At 49.4% G+C, this 15,707-nt stretch overlaps 7 protein-coding genes across 7 annotated transcripts; 4 read left to right on the top strand and 3 right to left on the bottom strand.

Moving 5' to 3' along the window:
* Positions 1 to 59: 59 nt before the first annotated feature.
* Positions 60 to 1,324, top strand: K444DRAFT_625033 (uncharacterized protein; the record flags this gene model as incomplete). The annotated part of the gene is made up of 3 exons (XM_024882472.1): positions 60 to 308; positions 471 to 1,063; positions 1,177 to 1,324. The coding sequence occupies 3 exons, from the start codon at positions 60 to 62 to the stop codon at positions 1,322 to 1,324; spliced, it is 990 nt and encodes a 329-aa protein (XP_024742360.1).
* A 157-nt stretch (positions 1,325 to 1,481) lies between these two features.
* On the bottom strand, positions 1,482 to 4,736 carry K444DRAFT_553432 (glutathione degradosome). The gene is made up of 3 exons (XM_024876616.1): positions 3,649 to 4,736; positions 3,133 to 3,598; positions 1,482 to 3,082 (listed from the first exon to the last, which is right to left on the bottom strand). Exons 1-3 carry the CDS (start codon positions 4,711 to 4,713, stop codon positions 1,758 to 1,760), a joined length of 2,856 nt encoding a protein of 951 aa, XP_024742359.1. The 5' UTR covers positions 4,714 to 4,736; the 3' UTR covers positions 1,482 to 1,757.
* Positions 4,737 to 5,888: 1,152 nt separating this feature from the next.
* On the top strand, positions 5,889 to 6,858 carry K444DRAFT_608042 (uncharacterized protein). Its single transcript, XM_024879293.1, has 2 exons — positions 5,889 to 5,968; positions 6,036 to 6,858. The coding sequence occupies exons 1-2, from the start codon at positions 5,929 to 5,931 to the stop codon at positions 6,800 to 6,802; spliced, it is 807 nt and encodes a 268-aa protein (XP_024742358.1). The 5' UTR covers positions 5,889 to 5,928; the 3' UTR covers positions 6,803 to 6,858.
* A 1,005-nt stretch (positions 6,859 to 7,863) lies between these two features.
* Positions 7,864 to 9,791, bottom strand: K444DRAFT_625030 (uncharacterized protein; the record flags this gene model as incomplete). Its single annotated transcript, XM_024882471.1, has 2 exons — positions 7,864 to 9,434; positions 9,479 to 9,791. The coding sequence occupies 2 exons, from the start codon at positions 9,789 to 9,791 to the stop codon at positions 7,864 to 7,866; spliced, it is 1,884 nt and encodes a 627-aa protein (XP_024742357.1).
* Positions 9,792 to 10,646: 855 nt separating this feature from the next.
* On the bottom strand, positions 10,647 to 11,077 carry K444DRAFT_180759 (uncharacterized protein). The gene has a single exon (XM_024870813.1). The coding sequence runs from the start codon at positions 10,981 to 10,983 to the stop codon at positions 10,765 to 10,767; it is 219 nt and encodes a 72-aa protein (XP_024742356.1). The 5' UTR covers positions 10,984 to 11,077; the 3' UTR covers positions 10,647 to 10,764.
* A 397-nt stretch (positions 11,078 to 11,474) lies between these two features.
* On the top strand, positions 11,475 to 12,197 carry K444DRAFT_625029 (Tim17-domain-containing protein; the record flags this gene model as incomplete). The annotated part of the gene is made up of 4 exons (XM_024882470.1): positions 11,475 to 11,543; positions 11,664 to 11,862; positions 11,927 to 12,081; positions 12,129 to 12,197. The coding sequence occupies 4 exons, from the start codon at positions 11,475 to 11,477 to the stop codon at positions 12,195 to 12,197; spliced, it is 492 nt and encodes a 163-aa protein (XP_024742355.1).
* A 1,852-nt stretch (positions 12,198 to 14,049) lies between these two features.
* On the top strand, positions 14,050 to 15,540 carry K444DRAFT_650273 (NAD(P)-binding protein). Its single transcript, XM_024885624.1, has 2 exons — positions 14,050 to 15,021; positions 15,073 to 15,540. The coding sequence occupies exons 1-2, from the start codon at positions 14,232 to 14,234 to the stop codon at positions 15,369 to 15,371; spliced, it is 1,089 nt and encodes a 362-aa protein (XP_024742354.1). The 5' UTR covers positions 14,050 to 14,231; the 3' UTR covers positions 15,372 to 15,540.
* The last annotated feature ends 167 nt before the right edge of the window (positions 15,541 to 15,707 follow it).

Here is a 15,707-nt window from a genome sequence, read left to right as displayed (position 1 = left end):
CAGAAGGAGAGCGAAATCGAAGAGGGAAGGCCCTCGCTTTTGTTGACAAGCCTTGCGGGATGCAATTTCGTCAACAAAACCAAAGAGAGGTGTTTTCCGGGCGTTTGAAGTGCATTCAGAGAAATTTATGGTCCGTAGGAAAGGAGCAGGTGAATAGCGACCTCAACGGGAAGCGAGGCGAACTCTTCGGCGAAAACTGGTCCACCACCTTCCTTCAACATCACAACGTTTTCGGTGCTGGCCAGCACCTGCCGCCAAAATCTGTCGATGAGCCCACTCTCGAGTGGGAAATTTGCCTGTACTTGTCTGTAAGTTTACGTCATTGTCCTTGCAACTGGTTACTGACCAGAGCGAGACCATCTAAAGTCGTCGAGATAACGTGCCGCAAGATGGCATCCGACATATCAGGCGAGGTCTTCACACTATTCCCGAAGCTTCCTCCAGAAATACTCCTTAATATCTGGAAGTAGGCGTGGTTTCCGCCAGCAATCTTTCATGTCAATTCCGAATCTCGCGTGGAGGCCCTCCATCACTACACACTCGCTTTCGGCACGATGGTTAACTTGGACGACTTCGCCTTCTCAACTCCGCTGAGAATCTACTACAACCGCAAATCCGATCGGGTGTGCTTCACCGGGCCTGTCAACGCTCTCTCCAGGTCGGCAATTGAGGAGGCTATCGTGGCTCACAAGATTGCTCGACTTGCCATCAATGCCAATGTGCCTCTCGTGAACGGCACCACTTCTGATTTTACAGATCCAACCATTCTTGATCTGGCCGGCACAATTTATAATTGGCATCATCCTGAGTTAACGGATATTGTACTGTACGTGTCACCTCGAAGTGTGCATGGTGGTTACGGATCGAGGATGAAATTCTTCTGGCCGGAGGGAGATTGTATGGGCGACGAAAGGTGCGAGCAGATGGCGAGAACTTCTGTAGAGGCATTCATGAAGCTCGATAAAGATGTGATGATAAAGCAAGTGCCGACGGCAGAAGTTGGGGCCATGAGGATTGAGGAGCTCTGCAGACTGAGAGCCAAAAAGAATCCAGCGTCGAAAACGTACAGCGTGCACGAGCCCGGGTTATGTTTGGATTTCAGCTTGCCTGTTATCGACACCAAGAGACCCCGAGGCATGGGAAAATGAAGTTGTAGATGACTGAGCACTACTAAAGGGCTGGCAAGGCTGTCCTAGGGATGTTCCCATTCGAAATGGCGGAGACCTCCCAATTCCTCGTTAAGGACAGATTCCTGGTACTTGATTCAGCATCTGGATTACCTGAGGCAAACCGCATTGGCTTGACTAAAGAAGACACCGACTAGATTGCATAGGCTATGTGCTCATACCCGAAGGGTCTTGGAGTGCAAACTGAGAGGTTACTTGATCTCAGAAGCTCTGCTCGCACGGCAACTCCTTCTCTTCTGTATTGTACATAGATTTCCTCGAGACTGCTGCACTTGGTCATGTGCGCCTGACTTTGGAAGCAAACAGATTGATTTTTGAGAGCAAGCAATAAATACTTAAAAGCAAAGACATTAGGCTGGTTGCGATGCAGACAGAATGGTTGGACTCCCAACTACCTTCTAAACTTTTGATTTCCCATGCAAGCTTTTCTATCATACAATCCGCCAATCTAAACTCCCCCTATGAAGAGAATCATCTCCAAGCAGCTTTTTTAATGTCCCGGATATCATCTCTCAAACGCCACGCTAAAGCCTCGAAAATAGCTCACTCCCTCCCCTTCCCACACCACTCCTACTTCCTCGGCAACTCCCTAAACACCCTCCTAAAGATCTCACGACTCTTATACAAATTACTCAGCCTCAGTCTCTCATTATCCAAATGCGCGCTATCGCTCGCTTGTCCACATGGCAGATGCGCAGCCGGAGCATCAAACTCCTTCTCCAAGAACCGGATACTAGGAATCGATCCCCCCTCCCTAATATACAGCGGTTTCCGCCCTCTTCTCGCGCCATTCGTGCCATCAACCGGCGACGAATTTTCGGGAGAATCAGACAGCATCTCAAGCGGCGTAGCAGCAAGAGACGTATGATCGCTCCCGTTTGTGAGAGTAGTTGTAGTAGCAGGAGTAGGCTTAAGACTTGGGCTCATTGTTGGGGTAGCAGGTTTCTTAACTTGTTTTGGTCCAGGAACGCTGGAGCGACGAGTCTCGCCGATGGGGCCCCAGACGTCCATGATTGCTTTCTCGAGTGTCTGGAAGATCTCGTTGTCTGGATCGCCGAGCCAGGCGTCCGCTTGGTTGTCAATTGTGATTGTAAGGTGGTTGTGCGTGTCGAGTTGGGCAAAGGCGTCTTTTAGGAAACTGGTGAGTTGTTTGATTACGTCGTCGACTTCTTGGTTTGGTACGAGACGGAGGGATATCGATGCACTAGCGTGAGCTGAGACGAGGGAGCCGTCTGGACCGGAGACTTTGTAGCGATGGATTGTCAAATTCGGCTCTCGCCATCGTGCCATCAGGGAAGCTTTCAATCTTTCGGGTGGTCCATTTTCAGGGCTTCGTCGAATCAAGGTTTCCACAATGTCATCGTAGCGGGCTTCTTCGACAGGAGTCAGTGGCAAAATATTGTCATAGAAGCCGGGTATTTGAATGCGGTTGTGTAGACCCTTGAGCTTGGCCAGGACCGAAGTCAGGTCAGAGAGCGGCTCGTCCATCATGAAGCTTCCGTCAACTCCACTATGCACGTCAGGATGATTGCTGTCGACCTTCACGGTGGCGTGAAGTACACCTCGAAGTCCGTAAGTCAAGCACGGTACATCGTCATCCAGCCAATAACTATTCGCAAGGATTATATAATCGATGTCACCAATCAGGTCCTTGTGCCGTCGAACAGCATCTTTGAAGCCTCGAGATCCGGACTCTTCCTCTCCTTCGATGAGAAACATGATATCAGACTCCAGCTCCTTTTCGTGTACGAGATCCACCACACCATACAAAGCAGCCATAATTGGTCCCTTGTTATCCGTCACACCACGGCCGTACAGATACCCGTTTACACCTTTCATTTCAAAAGGGTCAACGATCCATTTGTTTTGCTTGTTATCAGCAGGAACTACATCATCTAGTAGACCAATCAGTACAAAAACTCAATTTCCTCTTAGGATAACTTACAGTGACCATAGAACAAAATCTTCTTTCGCTTGCCGGAAGTTGTCGAGTTGCCTTTAAACTTAGCGTAAACAACAGGGTTGTGATGATTGTCCGTATTCAGCATCTCAGTTTGTGCTCCATGTTTCTTGAACAGAGTTCGGAGGAAAGTGGCCCCACGTCGGCAGTCCTCAGCATGATCTGGTCTCGAAGATATGGTCTTAAACGAGACAAACTCATAAAGCGACTTTATCAACTGGCTATCAGACATCTGCGTCCTATCATAAGTTCCCGAATTGCAGCCAGTGATATTCCATATGGAGACGGAATTATCATTGGCTCCAGTGACGTATAATTGCTGGTCGTTGTATGTAGTGACTGCAGAAGCCAGGATCCGCCCTTCGTGTGCTCTCCATCGATTGACGCATTGATACTTTTGGCTGAACGAGGTCCTATCTTGATATTTTCCATATTGTACTGTGCTGTATTTCTGTCCAGATTTGTTAGCAGACCTTCAGTAACAAAGAAGCTGAAACTCACTCTCGCGAAACCAGTAGACCCAGCGCTCCAAAGAAATCCCCAGCCCATCTGCAAAGTCGTGACATCTCCCTTGTGTGCCTTGATGACACGAAGCTTTTGTTTGGTATCCAGATCCCACAATTCGATGACTCCTTCAAGTTTGCTGCTGTACAAGAAGGAGCCGTCAATGGCCAAAGACAACACCGATTCAGCGTCGTCCTCCCCAAGACAAGCAACCTCCTTAATTCCTTGACTCTGATCATGGAACAATTTCCAAATCTTGATTGTACCATCCCCTCCACCGGAAATCAAAAATTCCTCATCTGAATCCACCAGCCGGGTTACACCATGTACCATAAGCATACAGTACACATATCCAAAATGTGCATAATGCATCATATGAGCCTTGTCAATCTCGAGAACCTCCCCTTCATGGTTGCCAGTTCGAGTTGTTTGTGGTCTCGGGGTAGAAGACCCTCCACGGTCGAGGGAGTCAAAGAATCGGTGATTTCGGCGATCAGGATGGTTTTCTGGATTTGGAGTTCGTCTCGCAGTCTGGTCCTTTAAACTGCACCATTGTATGCTTGTATTTTGTGCCCCAAGATACACCGTTTCGAACTGCGCTGAATATGCAACACTGAAGACGTCACCGACATCGTATGTGCTATAGACATGGTAAAGTCGCTTCAAAGTGGTCGGGCACCATGCGTTGACAATGGCATCTCCCGCGCTGGAGAATAGGAGCTTCCCATCCGCCGACAGGAAGAGAGACAGCACCGCGCGAGTGTGTGCTTGTATCCGCTGAACCAGCTCAAACGAAGCCAACGACCAAACTACAATCTCCCCATCTTGTGTGCCAGCATACAGCAGTTTGTCTCCAACCGCAAGCGTGAGAATCGAGGAATCATTCTGGAGGTGGTGCAGCAGCTCGGGCTTCTCGTTCAATCGCGTCGTGCTCTCGTCCACAGTTCGATCCGTAATCTCGTAGGTCTCATCGTCGCTGGCGTCGGCTGCAGGCCTGTCAGCAAGAGGAGTTGCAAGGTTCTGCGAATAGGAAGCTTCTCGAGCTGCGAAAATGGATGCCATTGATGCAAGTGGTTTGAGTTCAGGGGCTCCGTTGGCCCCGGGGAGGAGCTACTACTGTAGCGCCCCCCGCGATTCTTCCTCTCATCCCAGATTTCCATCCAGCCGCAATCAATCAACCTTTTGTCCCACCTTCACACAAACACGTGGGGGCACGAACAACCTCAATATCAAGATATCGTGGATTACTTACATGCTGTCCTCGTACTGTTTTCTTCGTCGCTGGACCACATGTCTGGTTCCTCCTCGTCTTCGTCTTCGCTGCTCCTCAGTATTGATCCAGCATGGCACATCGTCGTCGGATGTCTTCGCTTTGCACGACGGTTCCAGCGCTCGATGTCGAATCCTGAGAAGGCCATTGAAGAAGTCTTGTGTCCACTCATTGCGAATTTTTCCACTCGGAGTCATACCCTGCTAACGAGCATTGCGTGAGACCTGGCCTGGATGGCGCCTTCGCTGCGTATTTATCCTGCTGGACTTGGACCAAGACATTGCCAGAGTCAGATGCGCAGACCGCCGTCAAGTGTTAGATCCACCAAGCAATTCCACTCGAGCCTAACACTGATTTTATTCTGGTCCGTTGCTTGCATATCGCGAAAATATCTTTCAGCTGTCTCACAAACTCATTGGCTTGTTCAGACCTCATGCAGGTTTCACTCGACCTGGGTACATGCCACTCGCCGTTTATCGGAGCTGGAAATTTGTGCAGAGTTGTACATTTGCATAGGAGAAAAATTTGTGATGGCGATTTACGTGGCTAAGGCAATGTCTTGGAAGTTATCCCAGTCATCATGAGTTAAGGAGTTAGCTGAGCAGAGCACCAAACACCTCCACTGTTGGCAGTGACAACATTGGACAATCATGGTTCGATCTAAGGATTTAAGTGAGCTCTTTAGTCGAAACCCAGATGCAGTATCAGTCAAGAAGATCATCGGAAGATAGATCATCAAACTTCCAACTCTTGCCAATATGAGTCTCCGTGTCGATGTTGAAGTTCCCGTGACCCTATCAGGCAAAGCCCTTGAAAAGAACCGAATCAGGGCCAACGGAGTGCCACAAGCTGAAGATGAGACCCAGGGTCCCCTCGATGATATGAATCAATTCCAGCACAACCTCGAAGAGGCCAGAAGAGAAGCCTTTGATCAAGGCTTTCAGGATGGTTGGATAACGGGCTACGACTCTTGGGCAACCTTTGCGTTCAATCAACAACGCCCACCAATGCACTATCAGTATCCAATCCGCCCTGGTCTTGGAGGAGGTGCGTTTGCCCCGTTGGTGGGCAGAGATTACCCTTCTTAATCTATTGCTAACCCGTCGTCACTCAGGTCTCGGCGGCTTAGGTCTTGGTCTTCGAAATCGAAACCCACAACAGCCTCGGCAGAATCAGCCACTCCAGGATTCAAATCTGAGCCATCTTCCTCGGCCAAGAGGAGGTCTCCACGAATGGGCGAGACATGTACGTGCTAGGGGGGGTGATCTTGAAGTAGAGACACACCGGACAGGCCCACCACATGAGTTCCTTCAGCCTGGTGACCTGCCTGGACTTTTTGACAACAATCAAGGCGCTTCAGACATGTCTGAAGCGAACCCCAATACCACAAACAATGTTTGGATGCGCGGTGGTGGTGGTGGTGAGAAGGACAACCCCCGCAACGATGCAGCCACTCCCGGCCTGTCTCGAAAGCCACAGAAGAATCAACAGTCCAACGCTCCACAGCCCCAAACCAGTTCTCTTGTTCCAGACCGAACCATTTACCCGCGAGAGTGGTATTCCTCTTCTTCGCGTCCCTCGCAGGCTACGAGAGAAGAACCTATTCAAGACGAACTGCCACTGGATATCAATTTTATTCCAGTGCTAACCTGGTACCCATGGGAGTCGCCTCACGCTCGTTCTCTCCGCGAGGAGGCTGCAAGAAGAGAACACATTCGGAAAGAGAGGGCAAGGAGAGACGCCGCCCGGCGGTCGGATGCTGACGCGGGGCCCGTCAGCTCTCAAACCCCTCAGCGGCGTCCCCAAAATGGCCAAGGGAATGCAGGAGACGAGTACGCCGGCCCTCACTGCACAGGGTGTTCCTGCAAGAGGAGGGCTTAAAGAGACTTAATGCTCTCTGGTTTACGAAGTGCGATGGTGATTTGCCTGATTTTGCCTGATTTCAATATTGTCTGATTTCAATATTATCTGATTTCAATATTATCTGATTTCAATATTGTCTGATTTCAATATTATCTGATTTCAACATATTATCTGATTTCAATATAGTTAATATTGTCTGATTTCAATATTGTCTGAATGCAATTCAATTTCGAGAGTAGGTATTGTGAGTCGTAACTGTTGTTTCGTGTTTTGAGAAAGATATTCGGTGAGGTGTGCGTTTTTCTCACATGACAAGTCAAGGTTAGGTAGTCGGAACTGAATACTATGTGACTCAAAAATCAACATTTACCCAATATATTTCTATGTTGTGACAATGAACTCGTGGTTTGACACGAACGATAGGTACCACCTGCTCTGGCTGCGAAAACTTATGCCGCATGATAAAATCTCAAGGGGTATCACGTGAATCGTGAAGGAGAAAATTTGACGCCCCTGATCTGGAGATTAAACGAGAGAAGTGTCGGAAATCTTGTCCATACCCGTGGGCAATTCCTCGCTTTGCTGGGGCCGACTTGCACTCTGGCCCGAACCGGGTACGGAAATGCCTGCGAGTAACCTTGGCTTGAAGGACGGGACATTCAATTCATTTCAGAACATTGGCAAGTGAGATTGGCTTGGAGAAGACAGTTGACATTCATGTCGGACGGAAGAAGATGCGAAAGTGACCAAAAAAAAAGGTAGATTTTCTCGTCGCCAAGAATAGTGTCATTGACAACTCCTCTCGGGTATCTAGTTATACATATACAAAGAACTATCAATCATTTCACATCAAAAACAAATCTATCATCTTACAACGCTCCCCCTCTCCCTCCACCCTTCGTTTAATCCATCTCTACGACCCTCCAGCAGTAATACACGCATTCTGCTGGTTCTGACAATCAGAGAGATTGAATCCCGTTGCCTTGCCGCCGTTGAAAGCATTGGCGCAGGCATTAAACTGGATATCGCAACTCCGTTGCACGGCGGCGGACTTGTTGACAAAAGTGTTACCATTGACCTCAAAGGGCTGCGATGCCGCCGAGGGCCGAGGAGCCGGAAGCGGGGGCTGCGGTGTTGATTGCGGGAGCAGCAGACCCAGTTCCGGTTGCTATTGTTGAGTTGGAGAAGGGGGCAGCGACTGCGAGCGCGGGTTGGGTTTCAGCTGGGGTATCGACGAAGACTGTACTCGTAGTCAATGAGCAGGCTGAGCTAGTGGCTTGCGCGTTGTCGACAGCTGGGGCGCTGGTCACAATGGCTGCTGCTCCACTGGCCAGGACGGCTGTAGGGCTTGCTAGGCTGCTGGTGTAAGTTGTGCTGATTGTGGTCTCCGAGAGAACGGAGCCAGTGACAGTGGCTGTGGGAGGCACCGTGATAGTAGCAGTGATTTTTACAGGAGCGACACTCGAAGATTGGGATGAGGCAGCAGCGCCGCAAGCCTCTTTTTGGGTAGAGCATTTCTCGAAGGAGAAGCCTGGTCCTTCGATCGCAGTACAGGTGGTGAACTGTTCCTCGCAAGCAGCTCCACAGGCGATGGTGATATCTTCGAAGAGTTGCTCAAGGACGAAGAATTGGTTGCCCTTCTTGGACACGGAGGGTGGGAGACCTCCGAGAGCGAAGGTGAACTCGAAGAATGACTCGATGACCGTTACCTTCTGGACAACGGTGGTGGAGATGACTTGAGCGGCTGAAGCAGTCTTGGTGCCTTTGCCGCCATTACCTGCACTACCCTTGACAACACCCTTTCCACCTCCGCGGATGGTAGTCTTTGCAGAGGTCGTTGTCTTTGCGGCTGTCGTAGAATTACCGGCGTTCCCACCCTTTCCGCCTTTTCCTCCATTCCCCGCCGCCAAGGTTGTGATGGCAGCCTGGGAAGTCGATGTTGTGGTGGCGGCATTTCCGCTATTCCCTGCACTGCCCTTGACAACACCCTTTCCGCCTTTTCCTCCCTTTCCTCCCGCCGCGGAATTCGTGCTGGTAGCCTGGGAAGTCGATGTTGTGCTACCGGCGTTTCCTCCGCTGGATTGGGCAACGTTGACATTTGGGCCAAGAGCCACGGCCGCGGCCGCCAGAGAAGCCGCCGCAAGTCCCTTTGAGCCGTCATTTGCAGCGATGTTCTTGGTGGTTCCGGTACCAATGACAGTGAACTTGGTGCAATCATCAGGAGTTCCACGTTGAGCAACGGGCATAAGGACGGGCTGGTGGTTGGACGAGGATGTCATCGTGCAGACACGGTAGTTGCCAGCAGGGAGACCGCCAGTAACAACAGCCGTAAGCCCACCTTTGCCGTCTCCAGCGTCGTTGATCCCCTTGAAAAACGCGAACTGGGTGGCATCCAGTGGTTGTTTGGGGTTCAAGTTGGGACCTAAGTCTTGAACGGTCACGTGCGTGTGTCCAACGACCTTGCCTCCTGAGAGAGCTTGGGGGGCAGCATAGTAGGTTGCATCGGCGTTGGTGAAAGAGCCAGCGACAAGGTTCTGAGTCTGAACAGTGATATTGAACGTGACGTCAGACTCGATGGTTTTCGATCCACTCAACGGGAAAGTAATGATACTGGAGACCATTTGAGACTTGGCTGGAATATCACCCATGGCTGAAGATGTTAGAATGTGCTGAACTTGGGTAGCAAGAACTTACGGATTCCATTGCAGGAGCCAGTGGTGAACTGGAGGCCATTGGTCAAAGTCTTTCCAGCGCAGTGGTTAATGAAATTGTTTCTCGAGGTCAAGGATAGAGCTTGTGTAGCCCCATCAGAACCAGTCTCGAGTGAGCCGTCGTTGAATGAGCCACTCTGGATGGCATCGGCAGCTAGAGTCGTAGCAGTGGCATCGCCACCACCACCCGCAGCCCGCTGATGTACGAGTGCATGGAGATGTCTAGCTTCATGAATCGAACGGGCTTCAATGAGGCCAGCTGATGCGAGCAGAACCAGGAGAGAGGGGGTGAACATATTGATTGGAGCTTTGGTGTTATTCTGTAGAAAGTATAATGTAATCAAAAGTGTTCAAGTGGTCCGGCCTGTTTAAAATTGTGCAGGAGAACCAAAAAAAGAGCGACGCAGTCGATGTGAAGTGAATGAATGAATGAATGAACGTATAAATCAACTAAATGAACGTGATATAACAACACCAAAGAATGTAGGTCGAAAAGATCGATAGAGAGGGATATACTTTCCGGGAACACATACCTCTTATAATTTACACGCCAAGTGGCACATAGCAGAGGGGAAATGAGCAAAGGCACCCTTGGCGTCAAGTTCTCACGACGGAGGCGTTTTTCAAACATTGGAAAACGAACTAGGCCGGCGATGCTGACCTGCGCCTCAGCCTCGTTGCTTCAAGTTCAGAAAACGGGTAGTTTCAGTTTCAACGACCAGGTCGCGGGAACACCAAAGATTGGTAAACTCGTAGCGAGGAGGGAGCTCGTCCCACGAAAAGAGATGTGGAATCATGCGTCAGGTGGATAAGATTAAGGGTAGATAATGGGAGCACGGCCGTTTGGGCAACGGGCTGCGACAAGATCAGTAGCTGATTATGCAAAAGATCAGATAAAACAGGAGGGGAGATGGTCTGATACAGAGTTGCCCAGGGGTCAGCATTCGCTTAACGGCGCCAGCCGGACCTGCAGTGGTATTGGCCCTGTTGGGACGAAACGCCAAAGCGAACCCTCCCTGCCTGGCGGCAGAGCTACCTCCCAGCCCCATTGAACACTGCCACATCCGATGTGCTTGCCATTGTACCAGGAGATCATGCGCATTGTGCTCGCAAACATCATATAAGTGTCGATGGAGACGACATCTCCGCATGACGCTGAAGAGTGGAAAGTGCTGACGCTCCTCTGTGTGTTCAAACTTCAGATGGGTTGGTTTCTCGGGGTCGGGCGGGCGCAGCGCTTATCTGATTTCCCTTCACAGGTGCCCAGTTTCAGCGGCTCCCTTCAGGCGATGTAGGCGAGGACTCGAGACAGTTTGGAGTTTGCAGTTCGTGCAGGGTTTGATCAGATGAAAAGAGACCCCTCGGTTGTGGAGAACAGGTGCTGCTTACGAGCGACGCATCCCGTTCCAATGACTGGTGGGAAGGAGGACGATTCGAGACGTGGAGTTTCGTTCGTCTTCGCCGGCAAGTGATGTCGAGGATCTCCATCCAGGAGCAGCTCAAAGGATGTGAGGAGCTGTCTCGAACGGTGCCGAAGACCGACAAAGCTTGACTGTGCAAAACAAACTGCGTGCTTGGTGCGAGATGCTTGAGCTGATCCGAGGAGAGAAGCAAATTCAAGCAATAATGTGAATCATGATTCACAGGGAGGACCCGGAGCTGGGTTTACAAGGAGGATGTTTTGCGTTTTCCTGAATCATACCTTATCGGCGATAAGATTAAAGTTAGGATTTGTGCACGTGATGAGATCTGTCGAAAAAAACCTTAGCGCGACTTCCTCGCCTACGAGAAAGTTCAACGTCAAGTTGTTAAGAATCCCATTCAGTCACCGCCATCTTGGACCCGCACATCTCAAGCTGTCTCCGACGTCTTCGTCCCGTCGATGCCCATCTATCATACACAGCTTGTCGACAAATTGCGCCACTGGTGAACGGCAGGAGGGTGAGGGTGAGGTCTTCCGAACGGGCACATTCTAGAAGATGGATCATACACGAGACCCATGCCCCTGGGTGGCATTGAATGATTTTGGAGGAGCTTTCTGTATGGGGGTATGTTGGTTTCCTCTTCCCCACTCCCTTGTGTTTTAAGTCTCGAGACTCGGGATCTGGTGCCTCGGCCCTTGCATCCCTCGCAATTGCCAACCCACGCTGACATTTCTTTCCACATAGGCGATAGGAGGTGCAGTATGGCACGGCGTGAAAGGTTTTCGAAACTCACCGTATGGCGAACGACGGATTGGTGCCCTCACAGCTATCAAGGCGCGAGCACCTGTATTGGGGGGTAACTTTGGTGTCTGGGGAGGGCTGTTTTCAACATTTGATTGTGCAGTGAAGGGGGTCAGGAAGAAGGAAGACCCATATAATGCCAGTATGTGATGCCCATTGGTAGAGGGTAGTCTGCGACGGAGTAGCTCGTGCTGACAGATGGGTAGTTATTGCAGGATTTTTCACGGGAGGAGCGTTGGCCATTAGAGGAGGATACAAAGCTGCAAGGAACTCAGCGATAGGATGCGCATGTTTACTGGCTGTTATTGAGGGTGTTGGGATTGGATTCCAAAGGATGATGGCGGAGAATACGCGACTAGAAGTATGGCCCCCAGTTCCCTGTTGAGACTTTCACTAATCTCTTCCCAGGTACCACAACCTCCTCCTCCCCCACCATCAGAAACCGGAGGTACTGGCTTCCCAGCACTTGCTCACTGAACGATTACTCCGAAACCGAAACCTTCCGTCATCCGTCACAAATGGCGCATATCACTCTACTCTTTCGTCCTCGGTCAAGAGAGGCTAGGACTGTTATATTTTCGTTTGGGCTACGTCCTGCCTCTCTTATGATGTTGCATAGCAGGGTGGTGTATATGTAGTGTAAGCTCGGCGCGGCACTGCTGAGTTGGCGAATCCAATTAATTCATGATCCAGCATGTTATCCCGGTGGTGCGCAATATTTTCGAGGTCTAGAAGTGGCTGTCTTAGCAAATGAGACGGCATATCTTGGTACATTGGAGTCCAGTGGCCGTACGCAAGGCTTGAGAGCTGAAGTACATGCATGATGCGTGGAAACATCTCTTCATTAATACCAAGTAGTCCTTGATCCTGCTGATTTGGGGGAGTGATCATGGTTTGCCTCGTCAGCTCCGTGCGTCCCGAAAACTCAAGACGATGAGATGGTCCTGGGAGCAGAGAGTGAATCACACAAATCAGATTTTGTTGCATATCTCTTCAATGTTCCAAAAGTGCTGGAACATTGAGATTGTTAGGTCGATGGAGATCCACACACTTTCAACAGCTCTTCGCCTTGAAGGTGAATCATCATCCTCTGGAGCTCTTTTATTGCACATCGCATAATTGTACCAAATTTTCTGGTACATTGAGATATCCACTCAACTTCGACCTTTCATGTCAGACAGAAAGTGCCTTGATTTCATCTGATTTCTTGGAATTGGAGAACTGCCCGTCATACTCTATTGCAAGCTTTTCTCCGATCTTGGGACGAAAGGTGACTTTCATCCAGCCGTTAATCTCAATAATGAATCCGATTCAAGATTTTCTTGAGCAGCATTGAACGTTCGAAGGTGCTTGGTACATCGAGCGAGTCCAAAAGGTACTGGGGTGAACACATCGTCCCCTTACGTATTTTCCTTCTAACCATCCGTCGCTGTATAGAATCACTTTCTTTGTTTGATATAAAGCCAGCACTTCGACCGAACAAGCAAACTGGGTCCAAGCAGGGGCTACAATGGGCAATGACCATTTTGAGCAATCCAATGCTAAATTCATGCCAAATCATATCATCTGCTTCCCGATCACTGATCACGCCATTAGAAGGGTCGGAATACCAAAGCCCAGTGTGTCAAAGGATTATTCAAGTTATTCGAGTTATTCATGAATAATTCATGAATAACTTGAATAAAATAAGAGTAACGAATATCTTAAATAATTTGAGTAAAATAGAATAATTATTCATGAATAACATGAATAACCATGAATAACCACGTGAAAGTCACGTGAAAGTCAATTAATTATAGTAAATTGACATATATTTAAATTTAAAAAAAGAAACTGAGGTATTTATTAAGTAGCCTTATATAAGCTAAGCTAATACTTATATAATGCTACTTAAATACAGATTTTCTATAATATATAAACTAATTATCGCTAAGGTTCGATCCGCTTACCAAGCGCCACTACCACCTGATTGGGTAGCGAGGTGGCGCTAGGTGGCGCTAGGTGCGGGCCCTCCCGGAAGCCCTACCCGATTAGGCTAGCTCAATCACGTGCAGAGATCACGTGCGTCATTTAAATTATTCATGATTATTCATGAATAACTTGAATAATATATGAATAAAATAAGAGTAACGGCCGTTATTCTATTCTACTCTATTCATTTGACACACTGCCAAAGCCCGCATGGTGCTTGGAGCATCAAGTGGGGTTCAGTAATCACCAATGCCCAATTTTGGTGATTCTTCCCCGCTCTGAGGATCCCTGTCTAAGAAGGACCTCTTCGATTACAAACCCAGCCTTTACAAATCCAATTCATATTAACACCAATCTCATAAGTATGAGACAACTATAACCATTTTGCCCACCTTCAGATCTTATCAAAAAATCACATAAATTCTTGCTTCCTGCTTAAATCCACCATTCGGAACCTTCAACTCACATCAATTCATACAAGACACATTCACTTCCCTTACAGATCGCCTTTCCCTCTCTACGACCCCTCCAACCTTCACGATGGTACAAAACAAATCTCTCGTCCTGGCAAAGAACCCAGTTGGCTTCCCAATCCCTGGCTCTGACTTAACCATCACCTCTTCCGAATTCGACCTCAATCAGCCCCTCCCCCGCGGCAGCCTCATCGTAAAAACAAACTACCTCTCCTTCGACCCCTACCAACGAGGCCGCATGCGCCCAGGAACTGGCCTCTACGTAACCGGATACCCCCTCAACGAACCCGTCACCAACAACGCCATCTCGACCGTCATCTCGTCCTCCAACCCACGCTTCAAAGCCGGCGACGTCATCCTTGGAGACGCAGAATTCTCGGAGTATCAAATCATCCCGAAAGAAAGAGCGGATCTTGAGCAAGCACCTGGTGGCGGGAACGCTGGAGTTAGTCTGTTGAAGAATCCGCTAGGCTTGGACCCGAAATTATTTTTGGGCGCGCTGGGAATGAGTGGGTTGACGGCTTACTCGAGTCTGTACGAGATTGGGAAGCCGAGAAGAGGAGAGGTAATCTTTATTTCTGCTGCTAGTGGCGCTGTTGGGCAAATCGTTGGGCAATTGGCGAAGAGGGAGGGGCTGAAGGTTGTCGGGAGCGTGGGGAGTGATGAGAAATTGAAGTTCATTACGCAAGAGCTCGGTTTTGATGCGGGGTTTAATTATAAGAAGGAGAACCCGGTAGAGGCGTTGAAGAGGATTTTGGGAGAGCTCGGGGAGCAGGGACTGAATATTTATTATGACAATGTAGGCGGTGAGCAGTTGGATGCTGCGCTTTTCGCTTTGAGCACGGGTGGGAGAGTCGGCAAGTACTTCCCACCTGAAGTAAGACAGGCGAGTTGCTAATAGAGATCAGTATCTTGTGGCAGCGTCTCGCAAACCAGCAAAAAACCAGGCGAGACTCACGGCATCCAGAACATGCCGCTGGTTGTTGGCAAGGGATTGACGATTAGAGGTTTTCGGGTGTTTGATGCTGATATGGGAGGGAAGTATAACGAGGAGCATCAGAAGAATATGCAGAAGTGGATTAAGGATGGAGAGATCAAGATTAAGATGGCGGTTACGGATGGGATTGATCGTGCTGCTGAGGGGCTGGTGGGGATGTTGAAGGGGGAGAATTTTGGGAAGGCGGTGTTGAGGATTGCTGAGCTTTGATGGAATGTTCTGGAGAGGCATCTTGCTATATCCGAGGCGTTGATATCGGATATCCTAGCAAGTAAGTCGTTGTAGTTTACTCAAATGCCTCCCTGAAGTTGGTGTGAGATTAACCCGCCGAAAATCCGGCAAGCTGGTAGACTCCGAGTGAGAATTCAACTACCTTTGCATTGCAACACGCTTTCTTCTCACAGCACCCTTCTACCATTCCGGTTCTCCCTTATCGCAAAAAAATATGTTTCAACGTTGGGGGGACCTGCATGGATAATCCGGGGGCTCACGCTAGCAAGGGTCTCGACGGGCCGGTTCTTATCTCCACAACGGCGTCTCATTTTT

Source organism: Hyaloscypha bicolor (assembly GCF_002865645.1).
Source record: "Hyaloscypha bicolor E unplaced genomic scaffold K444scaffold_16, whole genome shotgun sequence".
Classification (NCBI taxonomy): domain Eukaryota; kingdom Fungi; phylum Ascomycota; class Leotiomycetes; order Helotiales; family Hyaloscyphaceae; genus Hyaloscypha; species Hyaloscypha bicolor.
This window is presented reverse-complemented; position numbering and strand designations above follow the sequence as displayed.